Source organism: Ornithorhynchus anatinus, chromosome 5 (assembly GCF_004115215.2).
Source record: "Ornithorhynchus anatinus isolate Pmale09 chromosome 5, mOrnAna1.pri.v4, whole genome shotgun sequence".
In the NCBI taxonomy this organism is placed as follows: Eukaryota; Metazoa; Chordata; class Mammalia; order Monotremata; family Ornithorhynchidae; genus Ornithorhynchus; species Ornithorhynchus anatinus.
Window position 1 is genome coordinate 75,598,012 of NC_041732.1, and position 18,456 is coordinate 75,616,467.

Sequence of the window (18,456 nt, forward strand, 5' to 3'; positions counted from 1 at the left end):
GAGGCAGAAGCCAGCAAGGGCAAACCCACCTACCTGACTCAGCTTTTTGGGAACTCCCCACCGAGAGACCCCCAGAAGGACTTGAATAGAAGGGCTCCTCCTGCCCCGCTCACCTTGCGAGCATCAGGAAGGAGACGGCTCTGCCTTTGTGGGTCCAAAAGGAGGGGGAAAGGCAACAGATAATTAGAAAAAGAAGACAGGACCAGCTCTACCTTCCCTTTCCCCACTTTCCTCCCACCCCAGGGCCTTCCTCAAGATTGAGGGAGAAGTGGTTTCTCCTTGCTTCTCTGTACACATACAGGTATCCTGCCTCTTCCCTATAACCTATGACCCCATCCCACCCCTCCAGCTGTCTCCCACTCACCGACACACCCTTGCTTTGATCCTCCAGTGAGCTGCCCCCCGCTCCACCCGAAACCGCCAAGCAGCAACCCCCCCCCAGGGTGCCACCACCCCTTCCCCACCCCCCCGCCAGGAAGGGTCTTCTGGTTCCTATTATGTGTTCTCTTCTGGAATGTGCAGACACCATTCACATAAATATCCCAAGCCCCAGGAATCCGGAGCGGCACAGGTCCAACATGCTCATTAATGGCTAAAAGCGCCGTGTCTGGTGGCCTTGCCAGCCTTGCCAGCACTATTGGTGGCAGGGCAACAGGGACTCGGAGCAGAGGGGGCGGGGGCAGGAGTGGGGATGGGAAGAACAAAGGAGCATCTCTGGGATGGGATTCGACTGAGGTATGGTCCCCGGGGATGAGGGGAAAGCAGGGACAGAGGTGGGGGAGACCATGCTGGGGGCCTGGAGTCCTGAATTTCAGTCCCAACTGTGCTACCCGTTTGCCACGGGATCTGGGGCAACTCAGTTAACCTTTCTGGACCTCACTTTCCCTTTCTGTAAAACCTAATTCACACAGAGCAAATTATGTTAATTAGTGGTATTGAGGGCTTTCTGTGGGCAGAGCACTGTACTAAGCGCTTGGGAAAGTTCATTACAACAGAGTTGGTAAACGAGCTTACAATCTAAAGGGGAAGACTGGCATTAAATGAAAAAATTACAGATATGTACATAGGTGCTGTGGGAGTGAGGGTGGGGTAAATATCAAGTGCTTATAGGATTCAGCACCAAGTGCATAGGTGACACAGATGGGAGAGGGAATAAGGGAAATGAGGGCTTAGACAGGGAAGGCTTCTTGGAGGAGATGTGATTTATAGTAATATCTGTCTCCCCTTCTAGACTGTAAGCTCACTATGGGCAGAGAGTGAGTCTACCAACTCTGTTGTATTGTAATCTCCCAATCATTAATTGATTGATTAATAAGGCTTTGAAGGTGGGGAGAGTGGTGGCCTGTCAGATATGAAGGGGGAGGCAGTTCCGGGCTGGAGGGAGGATATGAGCAAGGGGTTGAGAGAACAAGATACAGAGATTAATTTGATCACTTAGAGGAGTGAACTGTGCAGGCTGGGTTGTAGTAGGAGATAAGTGAGGTAATTAGTAGGAGACAAGCTCATTGAGTGTCTTAAAAACAGTGGTAAGGAGTTTCAGTTTGTGGAGGTAGATGGGCAACCACCGTAGGTTCTTGAGTTGGGAGACAAGGACTGAATTTTTTTAGAAAAATTATCTGAACAGCAAAGTGAAGTAGGAATTGGAGTGGGGAGAGGTAGGGGGCAGGGAAGTCAGGGAGGAGGCTGATAGAGTAGTTAAGACAAAAAATGGTAAGTACTTGTATCGGTGTAATAGCATTTTGGAGGGAGAACAAAAGCAAATTTTAGTGATGCTGTGAAAGAAAAACTGACAGGATTTGGTGACGCTGACTATGTGAGTTGGATGAGTGAAGGATAATGCCAAGGTAATGGGTTTGTGAGAAAGGGAGGATAATAGTGTTGTCTACGGTGATGGGAAACACAGAGGGAGGACAGGGTTTGGGTGTGAAGATGAGGAATTCTGTTTAGGGCATGTTAAATTTTAAGTGTCAGCAGAACATCCAAGTAGAGATATCCTGAAGGCAGGAGGAAATGCGAGACTACAGAGAAGGAGAAAGGTCAGGACTTGAGAGGTTGATTTGGGAATCATCCATGTTGAGATGGTCGTTGAAGCCATGGGAACAAATGAGTTCTCCAACGGAATGAGGGTAGATGGAGAATAGAAGGGGGCCCAGAAGTAAGCCTTGAGGGAGATTCCCTCTGTTAAAGGGTGGGAGGCAGATGAGGAGACCGCGAAAGGGACTGAGAATGTGTGGCCAGAGATATAGGAGGAGAGAACAGTGTCAGTGAAGGCAAAGTTAGATCATGATTCCAGGAGAAGGGGTGGATCCACCGTGTCGAAGTCATCTGAAAGTCAGAGGAAGATTATAATAGAGTAGATGCCATTGGATTTGGCAAGAAGATCACTGGTGAACTTAGAGAGAGTGGTTTCTATGGAGTGAAGGAGGCAGAAGACAGGACCGGGAGAATGGGGGCAGCCTGGGGTCACAGAGCTGAAGTCCCCTGAGTCCTCAACAGCAGCAAGGCACTGCTGTGACTGTATTCAGTAAGCATTCAATAAATACCATAAATAAAAGTCTGGGAGTCAGGCCCATACTCGCTTTTTTAAATAACGATACTATGCTGAAGGCTCACATTCAGTTTGCAGTTGAGTCCGATCTCCCATCCTTTTTCTGTGATCCCAAAGTCTAGCAATCAATCAGTCAATGGTATTTACTGAACACTTACTGAATACAGTCACAGCAGTGCCTTGCTGCTGTTGAGGACTCAGAGGACTTCAGCTCTGAGACCCCAGGCTGCCCCCATTCTCCCTCATAGTGCTACGGACCCAGAGGGATCAAGGAAGAGAGTGTGGATGACTCAGCTCAAACTATCACCTCTCCTGCACAAAAATACCAATACCTGTCCTGCTGGCGATAGGACATTCCTTTTCCCATGGAACCGTTGGTGTCTGAGTAAGGCTCACACCGAATGACCAGGAATCAGAAAATGCAAACAACTGTTGCCATGGACACATTGTGTGAGGGAGCAAGGGATTCTCTCTCAGAGGAACTCACCCTCACTAAGATCTAGGCTCACCCTTGGCCGCATCACCTTAGAACCAAAGGACCACCCTATTACTGAATGCAGAGCACTGTAACAGCATTTGGGAGAGTTGCAGTGGAAGAAATCCCATCCCTCCCTAATCAATTCCATCCCAGTTTTATACAACCCATTTTCCCGTGTGACCAAGGGAAATTTCTTTTCAATTTCTTTGGAAAGGATGGCACCTGGCCCAGTGGGCATCGTGGCAGACCAAACGTGATTCCGTCATCGTGGTCATATTGGACGGAAAGGTCTTGGAGGTCCTGGGGAGCCCTATTGAGTATGCCCCCATGCTGTACTCAGTCTGCCGACTATTGGTGGGGTTTTTTTTATGGCTTTTGTTAAGTGCTTACTATGTGCCAGACACTCTACTAGGCACTAAGGCAGATACAGGCTATTAAGGTGGGACACCGTCCATGTCCCCCATGGGGCTCATGCTCTTAATCCCCATTTAACAGATGAGGTAACTGAGCCTCAGAGAAGTGAAGTGACTTGACCAAGGTCATACAGCAGACAAGAGGCGGAGCCAGGATTAGAACCCAGGTATTAGTGCCCAAGATATTTATTCCCAACAACCACCTTTCACCCTTATGGATTTACCCTCATTTGCAGCTTGGATGCATTAATCAGTATATAAATAATAATAATTGTAGGATTTAATAAGTCCTTGGGAGTCAGAGGACCTGAGTTCTTATCCTGTTCTGCCACTTGTCTGCTGTGTGCTAGCGGGGGCCTGAGCCCACTGGGCTACATCTCCTAGCTGGGCAACTAGGCTTGGGAAACACCACAGCAGAGCCCAGACCTGCCTCCCAGAATCCTTTGTGCCTATAGGGTTATATGGAGGGTGCAGGGATGGGCCCTTCTTCCCTCCTGTGCTTGGATGTTTCTGTTGAAGTGGAAGGAGTTTGGGACTAGGAGTCAGGGGACCCAGGCTTCTAATACTGGCCCTGTCACACTAGCCAGCTGTGTGAACTTGGGTGAGTCATTTTCTCTTTCTGAGCCTCAGTTTCCTCATCTGTAAAATGGAGATGAGATACTTGCTTTCCCTCTCATACTGTGAACCTAATGTGGGACAGGAGATCAGGTCTAATCTGATTGATTCCCCCCCCCCCCCCCCAGGTCTTGGCTCATAGTAAGGGCTTAATAATTACCATGCATTAAACCATTAATAGGTAATGTCCTCACCCTCTCTCCCTTAAGCTGTTCCCCTGCCTCCCTGCTCAGGGCCGGGGTCCCAGCCTGTCCCCCCTTCAAAACCTTATTGAAGGTACATCTCCTCCAAGAGGTCTTCCCTGATTAAACCCTCCTTTCCTCTTCTCCCTCTCCCTTCTGGGTAACCTTGACTTGCCCCCTTTATTCATCCTCCCTCCAGCCCCACACCACTTCTGTATATATCTCTAATTAAGTTATGTTAATGTCTGTCTCCCCCTCTAGAGTATAAGCTCATGGTGGGCTGGGAATGTGTCTATTATATCATTTTATTCATTCATTCATTCGTATTTATTGAGCATTTACTGTGTGCAGAGCATTGTACTAAATGCTTCTACAATACAACAATAAACAGTGACATTCCCTGACCAAAACAAGCTCATAGTCTGGGGGCGGGGAGGGAGACAGACATCAGTACAAATAAATAAAAATTACAGATATGTATATAAGTCCTTTGGGCTGGGAGAGGGAAAGAGACAGGGGAGCAAGTCAGGGGGATGCAGAAGAGAGTGGGAGATGAGGAAAAGTGGGGCTTAGTCTGGGAAGGCCTCTGAGAGGAGATGTGCCTTCAATAAGGTTTTGAACTGTGGGAGAGTGGTTGTCAGGTTAGAGGAGGGAAGGCATTCCAGGCCAGAGACAGGATGCGGACTAGGGTTCATTAGTGAGATAGGTGAGACTGAGGCCCAGTGATAAGGCTAGCACAAAGGAGCGAAGTGTGTGGGCTGGGTTGTAGAATGAGAGAAGTGAGGTGAGTAGGAAGGAGCAATAATAATGTTGGCATTTGTTAAGCGCTTACTATGTGCAGAGCACTGTTCTAAGCGCTGGGGGGGTATACAATGTGATCAGGTTGTCCCATGTGGGGTTCACAGTCTTCATCCCCATTTTACAGATGAGGTCACTGAGGCACAGAGAAGTGAAGTGACTTGCCCACAGTCACACAGGTGACAAGTGGCAGAGCCGGGATTCGAACCCATGACCTCTGGGTCCCAAGCCCGGGCTCTTTCCACTGAGCCACACTGCTTCTCTAGCCACACTGCTTCTCTGCATCACTGCAAGGTGATGTTGCATTCTCCCAGACACTTCGTACAGTGTTCTGCTCACAGTAAGCACTCAGAAAATACTATTGACTGACTGCCCCAGCTAGTGGCTTTTCCCTATGTGGTTGAGCTAGGCATCTGAGCCATACATGTGCCATCCTGTCAGCTGACAGACCCCGGGCCCTCCCCTTCAGATGGAGCCTTTTTCCAGGCAGGCTTCAATGTTGCTCACAGCAGGATGCTGGATTTTCAAGCAAGCATAGCTAGCCCTCTCGGAAGGCTGGGTTCCATTACCCTTGGGGGCCTTGAGAAAAAAATGTAATGAAAACATTTCTGGTTTGAAAAACTCATGGAAACAACCCCAGCCGGGATATAACTCAAGAAACAGGACTCCAACCTTTCATTTCTCCATAATGGCAAATAGTTTAAAAGCCTCTGTGCTGGCAACTTAAGAACCCCATATCGCCAAGGTCAATCCAGGCCCTGCCCCCACCCGATCCCTGCTCTCCACAGCCCAGTGCCAGAGGACCAAGGAGAGGAGGGAAGGGGAGGCAGCCAGAGGCAGCCTTCTCCCCATGTCAGCTCTCCTGCATCAACTCCTCTTCCCCATCCAGTCTCTCTGTCTCCCTCTCTCTTTCTCCCTCCTCTAGCTTCCTCTTCCTCCCTCTTTCTCTCTCCCTTTCTCACTCTCTGTTTCTTCCTCTCCCTTGCTCTCTTTCTCTCATTCCCTTTCTCTGCCTCTCAGTCTCCCTCTTGCCGTCTTTGTTTCTTCATTTCTTTCTCCTTTTTTTCTTTATCTTTCTCTCTCTACCTTTTTCTCTCTCCCCCCTTCTCCCTTTCTGTCTTTCTCTCCTTTTCTCCGTCTCTGTCTGTCTGTCTTTCTCTCTGTCTCTCACCCTCTGTCCTTCTTTCCCCAGATGCCCGTGCCCACGCTACCCAACCAAGCTCATCAGGTTCAGCGTTTCCACCAGTGAACCATCGGGGCAAATGATATGGCTCCAAACCCTTTAGGCCAGTGGCCTGAAACAGATTTGCTGCATTCTTGTGGCTCTCTGTTCTCAAGCCTAGGCCCAACGACTTTCAAAACCTGGGGAACAGGCCCAGTGCGGGAGAGGCAAGGGCCTCTCCTTGGACTTGCTTCGTGCCAGGTCCTGTCAGTGGCTTCTCCTCCAGAAAAAGCTATCTCCAGCTCCGCCAGGCTTCCGAGTGGCCCGCTGGAGGCTGCTGATGAGCACGGATATTGACGAGTAGTGCTACCAAGGAGGTAGCTCCTATCCGTGTGAGTGCCTTGGGGAGAAGATTCCTGGCACCCTCGCATGCTGTGCTCATCAAAGTCCAGTTGGGCACCTTTTCTGGTTCCTTCAATCAATGGTATTTATTGAGCACTTTGTGCTGAGCACTGTACTAAGCACTTCGGAGAATAGAGTAGAGGAGTTATGGTAGACACAGTTCCTACTCTTAGGGAACTTACAATCTAGTGAAGGAGGCAGACACTAAAATAAAAACCAGGTAGGAGGAAGCAATCAAGTTAAAATATATGAATATAAGTGCTACAGTGAGGAAATACCCAAGTGCTCAATAAATGCTACTGATTGATTTGGGGGGTGAGTATTGCAATGATTAGGTAAAAATAATAAAAATTGTGGCGTTTGTTAAGCACTTACTGGAGAAGCAGTGCAGCCTAGGGGAAGGAGCACAGGCTTGGGAACCGAAAGACCTGGTTTCTAATCCTAGGACTGCCACTTGTCCACTGTGTGATCTTGGGCAAGTTACTTAACTTTTCTGTGCCTCAGTTCCCTCATCTGCAAAATTGGGATTCAGTACCTGTTCTCCTCCTACTCAGACTGTGAGCCCCACACGGGACCTGATTATCTTGTATCTATACCCCAGTGCTTGGCTTATAGTAAAAGCTTAACAAATGCCACAGTTATTGTTATTCTGATCATCATCACTACCATTAATTTGGGCCCAGCATTGTGCTAAGTACTGGGGTAGATACAGTATAGTCAGATTGGACACAGTGCCTGGGAGGGGCTCACAGCATTTTACAGAGGATGAAACTGAGACCCAGGGAGATTATGTAACGTGCCCAGGGTTACACAGTAGGTAAGTGACAGAGTTGGGATTAGAATCAATCAATCAGTTGATCAATCATATTTATGTAGCACCTAGAACCCAGGTCCCCTGACTCCCAAGCCTGTGATCTTTCCACTAGGTGCCTTGTGATGCAAAAGTGCTGAAGTGACAGTGGTAGACTATGGTGGTGAACCCCTCTAAAATGTAAACTCACTGTAGGCAGGAAATGTGACTGTTCTATTGTACTCCCTCAAGTGCTTAGTAGAGTGCTCCGCACGCAGTAAGCATTCAATAAATATGATTGATTGATTGGAGGAGCTGCATTGCTCAGACCCAGCGGTTCCAAGGGGAAAGTAATGTCTAACAACAAACAGGACATGTGCTGGAGTTTTGGGGCAGAAGTGGAGATGATTTGCACTGAGCCATCTCCATTCTCCTGGTCCTTCTGGGCCCAATGACAGGCTTTGAGAGTTGGCTGGTAGGAAAGATGGGTGTGATCTGTGGTCACTGAACAGAGTACCTCTAAGACCCTGATGGCAGCAGAAAGCACATTTAATAAGCCACTGATGAGTGCCTTACTTAGTAAGCATTGTCAGGGTCTTTCCCACTTCCTTGTGAAAACCGGGAAATCCTTGGTTGGATAAGCAACTGAAAGGTATGAGTTAAAAACTCTCTGGGTGGATTCACTGGACACATTTGGTCTTCTGGGGGCCAGCTGCCATGGCAGATGGGGTCAGGGAACAAAATGAGACCTTGGATGACCTCGGTAGTGTGGTGTAATGGCCAGAGCATGGGGCTGGAAGTCAGGAGATTCCGATTCTAATTCCAGCTCTGCCCCTGGTCTGCTGTGTAACCTTGAACAAGTGACTTTACTTCTCTGGGCCTCAATTTCCTCATCTATAAACGAGATGTAAAAGCAGCGTAGCCTAGTTGAATAGAGGACGGACCTGAGAGTCAGAAGGACCTGGGTTCTAATCCCATTTCTGCCACTTGTCTGTTGCGTGACCTTCGGCAAGTTACTTAACTTCTCTGTCCCTCAGTTACCTCATCTGTAAAATGGGGATTAAGACTGTGAGCCGGGGTAAGACTGTGAGCCCCGTGTGGAAAAGGGACCGTGTCCAGCCCAATTTGCTTGTATCCACCCCAGTATTTATTACAATGCCTGGCACATAATAAGTGCTTAATAAATACCACAATTATTATTATTATAATTGATGTCCCTCCCTCTTAGAATATGAGCCCCTTGGGGGACTGGAACAGTGTTTTGTATCATCCCAGCACTGAATAGTAAGTGCACAACAAATACCACAATTATTATTATTCATGCTTCCCACTTGTCGTCATTTCCCTGTGAATGCATGGCTGATCGCTGCCCTCAGTTCACCTCACCACTCCTTAAAGACTGTGTTTTTGGGAAAGGAGTTCCAGAGCCATAACTGTGATTTATTCATTTATATTCATATTGATGTCTGCCTCCCCCTCTAGACTGTAAGCTCGTTGTGAGCAGGGAATGTCTGTTTCTTGTTATAGTGAATTTTCCCAAGCACTTAGTACAGCGCTTTGCACATAGTAAGCGCTCAATAAATACAATTGAATTTGAGGGACCGGAGGTTGGAGCTAGGAACAGTGAGAAGGGGAGCGTGGGAGAAGTGACAAGGAAAGGAGCAGTGAAGAGAGCCAAATGGACAGCTGATTGTCCATTCATCTAGCATTCCAGCCTCTCCAGAACTCAGGGGTTAATTGGAGCAGGGTACTGAGTGGCTGAACAGGGCCAAGAAGAGAACTGATTGGGTGATTGCTCTGGCAGCGGGACCTCGGGGTAACCCCGACCCTCACCGAGTCCCCGGGGTGCCCGGGGCAGCCACCCCGGCTCAAAGCAGGGTCTTCTCAAAGCCCCGTGATCAAGCTGCATATGGAGGGATGGATGTGGAAAGGACACTGGGGCATGGCAGGGTTGGAAATGAGCAAGCAGGTGGTAACTGGGGGCTGTTCTCTGTCCCCTCCCCTCAGCCATCAACTCCTGCACCATCAACAATGGCGGATGCGAGCACAGCTGCCTGCAGATCACGACCTCCCAGCACCGGTGTCAGTGCCGACCCAACTACCAGCTGCAGGAGGACGGCAAACATTGCGTCCGTGAGTCTGTCGCCCTGGCCTTGCCCTGCTGTTCTGGGAACTGGGACCACCTTTCCCACAGGCCCTTGACACCTGTTTTTCCAGCAGATAGGCCCCCATGGGGCCCGGCAGGCAAACTGAGGGATTTCAGTGAGACCTGGGAAGAATTTCCTGGCGGAAGACAAATGAATGAGGAAGATTATGGGAATTTCTTCTCAGGAGGTTCTTTTAAAGAAGGATGGGTAGTTGACCAGTCTGACTTGAAGGCAAGGGGTTGGGCGAAATGATCTCTTGGGAACCTTCTGCGTTGAATGTATATTTTGGGAGAGCTGGGGAAAGGGGCAGAGGAGATAAGGGTGGGCACTTCCTATCCCGGGGGTTCTTGGGGTTTGTTTTGGTGTTAGATCATGTGCTTTGGGAGCAATCTATGCTTGCAGTGCACCTGCTCCGAACTCCAAACACAGAAATCCAGGGAAGCAGGGTGGCTCAGTGGAAAGAGCCAGGGCTGCGGAGTCAGAGGTCATGGGTTCAAATCCCACCTCTGCCACTTGTCAGCTGTGTGACTGTGGGCAAGTCACTTAACTTCTCTGTGCCTCAGTTACCTCATCTGTAAAATGGGGATTAACTGTGAGCCTCACGTGGGACGACCTGATTACCCTGTATCTCCCCCAGGACTTAGAGCAGTGCTCTGCACATAGTAAGCGCTTAACAAATACCAACATTATTATTAAATCCAGGCATTCTCAAAGCTGTTCGCTGCTCATCAAGTCTCACACTTCCTCAGGCAGAACCTCTCTAAAACAGTCAGGACTCCCCAAGACCTTTAGTGCCTACTCCCCAAACTTCAGGGGCCCCAGGATAGTCACCGCAGCTGCCCCAAGGTTAGCCTGCCTATGGTCTCGTGTTATTTCCCTCACACAGACTCCTAGAGAGAAGCAGCTCACCTGCTATTAAATTGTTGAGAGAATAGGCCATCAGTTTCAAACCCACAGGCACACGTGTTCAAAAATAATAATAACAATAATTAGATACTTGTAAAGCGCTTACTATGTGCCAAGCACTGTTCTAAGTGCTAGGATAGATTGAAATTAATAAGGTTGAACACAGTCCCTGTTCCACATGGACTCACGCTCTTAATCCCCATTTTATAGATAAAGTAACTGAGGTTCAGAGAAGTTAAGTAGTCACACAGCAGACATGTGATGGAGCCGGGATCAGATCCCATGTCCTGACTCCCAGGCCTGTGTTCTATGTACTAAGCCATGCTTCTTCTCCTTCATCCACCCACAAGCATGCACACATAACGCACGGGTGCACCTGCACACACCCTATCTCTCTAGAAGAGGGAACAGCCAGTACCTTTGAAATGCCCCCCTGGTTGCCAGGGTCAGTTTGAGGGATGCCAACCACTGGTGCTCATGGCCCCTCTCACTGTGTTCTCTGCTCTCTTGGTTGGGGAGCAATAGCAGGGGGAGCGGGAAGTGGATCCAGCCTCAGCCACTTTGGAACTTGGTCTCTTGGGGCTTGGCTGGGCACCATCCAGGCAGGGGGAAAGGTTTTGGGGAAGGGGTGAGGTGTGGTTGAAAAGGGTACAGTCTGAGCCAGAGGGAGAACGGTGGGAACTCAGGGGCCCTTCGGCAAAGAGAGGGAGAGGTTTTGTCAGGCAGCTTTTGGAGGGGATTTTGCAGGGACTAGTCATACTGAGTTCAGAAGCAGGTTAACACCCAGTATATCAAGGAGGAAAGAAAAGTTGGGGGAAGTGGTCCCCTCCAAACCCCCCAGGATGAGAGGGGAAGCCATGTTCCTGCTAATGTTGATCATTAAGGATCCCCATTAGGCATTGTTTCCCCTCCCTGGAAATGCTCCATCCTCCTTATCCCCACCCCCCCCCGTCTCATTCCCTGATTTCCTTTCCCTCTGGTCCTGACTGGACAGCTGTTCAACATCTGGCTGGTCCCAGCACTAGAGCCTAGTCCTCTCCTGACAGACAACAAGGTTTAATTTGTGGCCCAAGAAGGGCAGGCCGTAGATGTGCCTGATGTGGGAGCAGCGGTTGCAGTTCAAGGGATCGAGGTGAAACAAGGAAGAATTCTCTGCCTCAAGAAGGTGGTGGGCCAATGTCCAGGGAAAAGAGGAGAGACTTTCTTTGGCCTCTATTGGTTTTTCATTCATTCATTCAATAGTATTTATTGAGCGCTTACTATGTGCAGAGCACTGTACTAAGTGCTTGGAATGTACTATTTGGCAATAGGTAGAGACAACCCCTGCCCAGTGATGGGCTCACAGTCTAATCGGGGGAAACAGACAGCAGAGCAAAACAAAATGAAACAAAAACAAGGCAACATTACCACAGTAAATAGAATCAAAGTGATGTACACCTCATTAACAAAATAAATAGGGTAATAAAAAATATATACAAATGAGCACAATACTGAGGGGAGGCGAAGGGGGAAGGAGGAGGAGAAGAGGGTGAAGGGGGAGCACAGGGAAAAGGGGGCAGCTCAGTCTGGGAAGGCCTCTTGGAGGAGGTGAGCTCTCAGTAGGGCTTTGTAGAGGGGAAGAGAGTTAGTTTGGTGGAGGTGAGGAAGAAGGGCATTCCAGGACAGCGGTAGGATGTGGGCCGGAGGTCGGCGGCAGATAGGCGAGAAAGGGGGACGGTGAGGAGGTGAGCGGCAGAGGAGCGGAGCGTGCGGGGTGGACAGTAGAAAGAGAGAAGGGAGGTGAGGTAGGAGGGGGCAAGGTGATGGAGAACCTTGAAGCCCAGAGTGAGAAGGTTTTGTTTCATGCGGAGGTTGATAGGCAACCACTGGAGATTTTTAAGGAGGGGAGTGACAGGCCCAGAGTGTTTCTGTAGGAAGATGATCCGGGCAGCGGAATGAAGAATAGACTGGAGCGGGGAGAGACAGGAGGAAGGGAGATCAGAGAGAAGGCTGACACAATAATCCAGCCGGGTTATTTTGAGAGCTTGTACCAGCACGATAGCCATTTGGATGGAGAGGAAAGGGCGGTTCTTGGCGATGGGTTTTTATGGGTTCCTGTCCCTCTGGCCGCCCCTCCTCTGGGGCCACCGAGCCCCCTTCTTAACCGGAGATGGTCTTTACCCGCTGATGCCTTGCACCTTTTGTGTGCCCCCAGGGAAGAGCCCGTGTGCTGTCAGGAATGGTGGCTGCATGCACAAATGCCAGGACCACCATGGGACTGCCCATTGTGAGTGCCATGTCGGCTACAGGCTGGCAGCTGACCAGAAAGCCTGCGAAGGTACTGCCCCTTTCCTGCCCCTGCTGCCCTGCCCCCACCTCACCAGCCTGCTACTCCTTACCCCTGCCACTCCATGGTTTCTCATGCTCCTTGTGTACTCCCCAAGAGTGGGCTTAAGTGGATGAGAGACTGGGTTTAGGTGCTGGCCTTTACCTCAAGGATTCCGCAGTGCCTTTCTCCAAGTAGGCTGGCCCAAAGTTGCCACTTCCAGAAGGCCAAGCCACAGTGGTGTGGAGGAAGGGGGTCTGGGAGAATTGCATCTTTGCCCTCTGGATTACAAGTAGGCTGACCAGGGGAAGGGGAAGAGTGGAGGCAGCGGACACCGGCAGGTCTCAACAATGCCCGACAACCCTTTGCTGTCATACCCACATACCCAGAACTGGGGAGGGGATGACCCAGTTTGGGGCCAGATGGACAGCCACCCTCGTGAGTTGGGGAGGGGCACTGGAGCGGTCTGTGACTGCAACACCTCTACAGCTGTTTCCCGGGATCCTTCTGGGGCTGCCCAACATTGCCACCTTTCCTAAGCTCCTGCCTAGGGGACATGGGAAAGGGGCATTCAGGAGAAACAGATCCTCTCCATCACCCCCATCTGGTTTCCCGGAGGGAACTCAACTGCTCCCTGTCAGCCTGGTGTAGGAGATGGGGAATGGGCTTCCCCAGGCTAGAACAGACAAATCCTTTCCTATTAGGGCCACACTGTGTTCACCCCAGCTTTGGAAAGGCAACACAGAGGTTCACTCCCAGACTTGACCCCTGCGTCTCCAGCTCGCTGCCTCATTTCCTCCCTCCCTGTTTGGGGCAGCTAGGTGGATGGGAGCCAAGGCAGCCAGAGAAGGAATCCTCTACTATTTGGATCGTCCATCTGGCCCCCCACACCCTACCTGAGTTCCTTGAGGTTCCCCAAGGACTGTGGCTCTGCAGTCGGTGGGCTCCAGGGGACATTGGCCCGGCTCTGACCCTGATTTCCCTTGCAGATTTGGATGAATGCGCTCTGGGACTGGCCTCGTGCTCCCACAACTGCATCAACACCCCTGGCTCCTTCCGATGCACCTGCCACCCCGGCTACGAGCTGGGGGCAGACAGCAAGCAGTGCTACCGTGCGTACCCCTTCTTCTCCCCAACCCCCAAACCCTCCCGTCCCTCTCCCTGGGGGCTTCCAGAGGCTAAGAGTCCCACTCTTTTCCTGCCACTTGCTCCTTTCAGTCAGCCAGTCGCATTTATTGAGCACATACTATGTGCACAGCACTGTACCAAGTGCTTGGAAGAGTATAACGCAACATTATAACAGACACATTCTCTACCCACAATGAGCTTAGACGAGGAGACAAACTTTATTATAAATAAACAAATTGCAGATATATACATAGGTGCTGTGGGGTTGGTGGGAGATGAATAAAGGGAGCAAGTCAGGGTGATGCAAAACAGAGTGGGAGAATAGGAAAGGAGGGCTTAATTTAGGGAGGGCTCTGGGGTGGCCATCATTCAGTGGTATTTATTAAGCACTTACCATGTGCAGAACACTGTACTAAATGCTTGGGAAAGTATACTACAATAGTCGTCAGAAACAATCTCTGCCCATTAGGAGCTTGAAGTCTGCAGTGGGAGAGGGAAGAAGGAAGGGAATTTGAGTTGCCATATGGTTTTCCCAGCTTTACTCCAGGCTCACATGGGGCCTAATCAGGGCCAATGACCAGCGAAGGATCCACCCACTGTGTCCACCCAGGCTGGCTTAGGGCTGGGGAAAGCAGGATTTCCTTTCATTTTGTGTTATGCCGAGGTCAGATGTCCATCAGAGCCTGAGCTCCTCCTGGGCAGGACTCTGTCTTTTCCTCTATTGTCTGCTCCCAAGGGCCCACACCTAGACACTCAGAAAATATCATCTTCATGACCAGCAAGTGCATTTACTGAATGCCTGCTGTGGGCAGACTACTATATTAAGCACTTGAGAGTAACAACAGACTTAAAAGGCACATTCTCTTCTCACCAGAGGCTGGCAACCTAATGAGGGAGACAGGCAGACACAGACATATAAACAAATGATTGGAAAGAGCACAAGGGAAGAGGCAGAGATTCTGTGAGTGCGGGGAGCCAGATCTATCCATCGGTCAATAATTGCATATCAGATGCCTGGACATATGCACAGTTGACCACCTGTGCATTCAAAGGGGTAGAGAAAGGGGGATAGAGGGGAGATGCGAGATTGAGAGGATTTGGAGGATTAATCACAAGGCTTCTTGGAGGAAGGTTTTTTTAAAACAGGACTGGGGGCATTCCACAAGTCTTCATTCCTCCTTCTATAGGATTTTAGTCAATCAATCAATCAAACGTATTTACTGAGCACTTACTGGTTTCTCTCCAACTTGAACAGGTTTCTTGGATTGTCCTTGCTCCTGGCTCCCTGGGACACTGTACCCCGCCCCGCCCCGCCACCCCCACCCCCCGTGCCAACGCACACACATACATGGCTGATTCTCCATCTTCCACAGGCCTGTCCACCCTCCTTTCAGCCCTATCACTCTGCATGGGCCAGTTGGGTCTTGGCGCCACACTGCCCTCTCCCCATCTGCCCACCAGTCCCTGACCTCTAGCCCCTCACCCGAGCCCAGGAGCCTCTGCTGTTTCTTCTCCAGGGATCGAGATGGAGATTGTAAACAGCTGTGAGGTGAACAACGGTGGCTGCGAGCAGACCTGCAGCCACACCAGTGCTGGCCCGCTCTGCAGCTGCAAACCTGGCTTCCTCCTCGACTCGGACCAGAAAACTTGCAACGGTGGGCAGAGCGGGCGAAGGGCAGGCCAAAGCCCTTGCCGCTGGGGCAGAGAGTTTGGCCAAATTTCTAGCAACCCCAGGCAAATGCTTTGGGATGGGGAGTCTATAAACAGGGGGAAGGACTGCTTGGGACCCCTGCCCACCCAGGACTGGACCCAGAACCCACAAACTCAGCTCCAGGATTAGCCCGGTGCCAGGGGGTGGGGTCACCTTCTGAAGTAGGACTTAATTGTGTTTTATCAAGGGAAGGAGCAGGGAAAGAGGGCTTGAGATTAATTATCCACGCTCCAATCCCAAAGGTGTCTCTGCTATCCTGGAGAGAGAAACCAAGCCAAAATCCCTGCCCTTGTTGAATAAAAATAATGATGACGGTATTGATGAAAAGCACTGATCACTAGATCCAATGTAGGCAGATCAGGCACAATCCCTATCCTACATAGGGCTTACAGCCTAAGAGAGAAGGAAAGCGGGTACCTTACCCCCATTTTACAGATGAGGAAATGGAGGCTCAGAGAGACTAAGGGACTTGTCCATGGTCACACAGCAGGCTGGGGCCAGACCCAGGCTTACAACCCTGATCTTCAGGTTCTCAGTCAGTCAATCAATCAATCAATTAACTAATCATATTTATTGAACACTTACTATGTGCAGTAAGCACTTGGGAAAGCACAGTATAACAGAATTAGCCAATATGTTCCCTCCCCAAAGCGAGCTTACAGTGTAAAGGGGGAGACCGACATTAAAACAGTAAAATAAAACCAGCCCCATGATCTCTTCAGTGGCCTGCACCTCTGGGAGATGGCGTGTCCTGAGGCAAGGGCACTGCACCCTGGGGCCTGGATGGTCACGTTGAAGGCCTGGCACGGGCCAGTGTTAGCTCTGCCCCTTGGCTGCTTTCCTTTCAGATGTCGACGAGTGTGAGACGGGCACTCACTGCTGTGCGCAGAACTGCATCAATTATGCCGGAGGCTACCAGTGCGACTGCCGGACGGGCGAGTGGCTCAACCCCGACGGCTGCACCTGTGACGGTAGGGCAAGGGCGTCTGGCCGGCCTGAGGAGGAGCAGTCTGCTTCCCTAGCAGCCGGCCCGGGGGGATGCCATTTCATCCTAGGCACATGATCCCCATGCTACCCTCTTTGGATGCTACCCTCTTTGGACCATTTGGAACATGGCAAGATTGGTACGGGCCAAATGGGGACTGGGAATGGGAGCTGCGGACTGAAGCCATGAGAGGTGCTAATCTGCACCCACATTCCAGACCGCCCTCGCCCCCCGTGACTGTCCCAATAATGAGGTCCTTTAGGACTGATGCTAGTGGTCTCCCTGCCCCTCTGGGCTCGGGGAGTGTTGGTGGGGAGAGGAGAGGCTGATCGGGCCCCTCCGGGTCTTCCAGTGCTGGACAGCCCCACGGATTCCCTGGATGCCCCCCTCGTGCGTCCAGCCCCTGCCTTTGAGGTGCTGCGGGATGGACTGACGCAACTCTTCGGGGAGGAGTATGACGGCGAGGAGATGGAGGCACGCGGGGAACACACGTTGTCAGAGAAATTCGGTGAGAGGCCGGGCCGTTGCGGCCTTGGTGACCCTGGGGCTCCTGGAAGATTTTCTTCAGTCTGGTCTGGGCACAGCATCCTGTGGGGACAGGACCTGACTCTAGGCACTGCCCCTGCCTTCGAGGAGCTTGCGGTTTTATGGGGTCTGCAGGTGACCCAAAGCCCAAGTGGCAGCAGTCCAGATTGGCCAGAGCCTAGAAATGCATATGGCATGACCACAGTTGAGGAGGGAAATCTGGGAAAGCTTCTTGGAGTGGGAGGTTTTCCTAGGAGTATTTTGAAAGAGGAAAAAGATTTCCAGGCTATACCGATGGAAGGGCACACAGGGCATTGATTGACTGCCCCAAATGAAGCATCTCATGTGTGAATGGCCCTTCACCCTGCGTTTCTCCCTCAGCCTGACTCCCAAAAGCCCTTCCCACATGCTTGTTTTCTTGCAGGGACAGGAGAAAGATGTTTTCTCAAGCCTGCTGTGGGCCTAGAAAAGAACCAGAGCTTGGATCTGGGGCCTTGGGCTCCCAGAGGAATGTTATTTCCATGGATTGTTCCAATCCGTTTGGATATTTTTGAATCAATCAATGGTACTGATTGATTACTTACTGTATGCAGAGCACTATACTAAACATTAGGGAGAGAACAATATAAGAGTTAGTAGAAACTTTCCTGCCCACAACAAACTTATAGTCTGAAGGATAAGCTTACAAGCACTCTGTGCCAGGCACTGTGCTTAGAGCTGGGATGAGTATCCGATAAAGGGTTCAGACATTTCAGCTTTTCATTTTCGAGTTGTGATCCTCTTTCTCTGGTGGTCTGGCGGCCTGTCCCCCTTCCCCCTCAACCCCTGGCCCAATCCTCCCTCCCCTCAAGGACAGGAAGGGGCAACTCCAGTCTGCGCTGGTTGGACTGAGGTTTCTGGTTGCCTCAGCCTCTGGTCATGTGACTCGGTTGTTCCAGTGTGCCTGGATGATACCTTCGGGCCCGACTGCAGCCTGACCTGCGACGACTGCAGCAATGGCGGCACCTGCAACGAGGAGCTGTCCGGCTGCGACTGCCCAGAGGGCTGGACCGGGCTTATCTGCAACCAGAGTGAGTAGCCCAGGCTGGGCCAGGGGGCTAGAATGGTGCCACCTGAGCTGCCTGGAAGGGGGCAGCTGGGCAGGGGAATATGCCCTCCCTGGCCACCCTGGCCTCTCCCACCCCAGGGGGTGCTTTTCACGGGCTCCAACAGCCCAGGAAGGATCACGGCATTGTCTGGTGACTTGGGAAAGCCTGCTTCCTCTGCTCCCAAACCCACCCATGTCCTAGCGAGGTCACAAGAGATGTCACCATTCTCCGGAAGCCCTGCCCCTGGAGGCTCCACCCACTGTCAGGAAGTCA

General features: G+C 50.9%; 1 protein-coding gene across 1 annotated transcript in view; it reads left to right on the plus strand.

The window, feature by feature from the left end:
• MEGF6 (multiple EGF like domains 6) overlaps positions 1–18,456 on the plus strand; it is a 287,988-nt gene that overhangs the window by 245,605 nt on the left and 23,927 nt on the right. Inside the window, exons 9-15 of the mRNA XM_029065970.1 lie at positions 9,396–9,521; positions 12,636–12,758; positions 13,736–13,858; positions 15,392–15,529; positions 16,434–16,556; positions 16,923–17,078; positions 18,034–18,165. Of these exons, the coding sequence (XP_028921803.1) occupies positions 9,396–9,521; positions 12,636–12,758; positions 13,736–13,858; positions 15,392–15,529; positions 16,434–16,556; positions 16,923–17,078; positions 18,034–18,165 (921 nt within the window). The remainder of the gene's footprint in view (positions 1–9,395; positions 9,522–12,635; positions 12,759–13,735; positions 13,859–15,391; positions 15,530–16,433; positions 16,557–16,922; positions 17,079–18,033; positions 18,166–18,456) is intronic.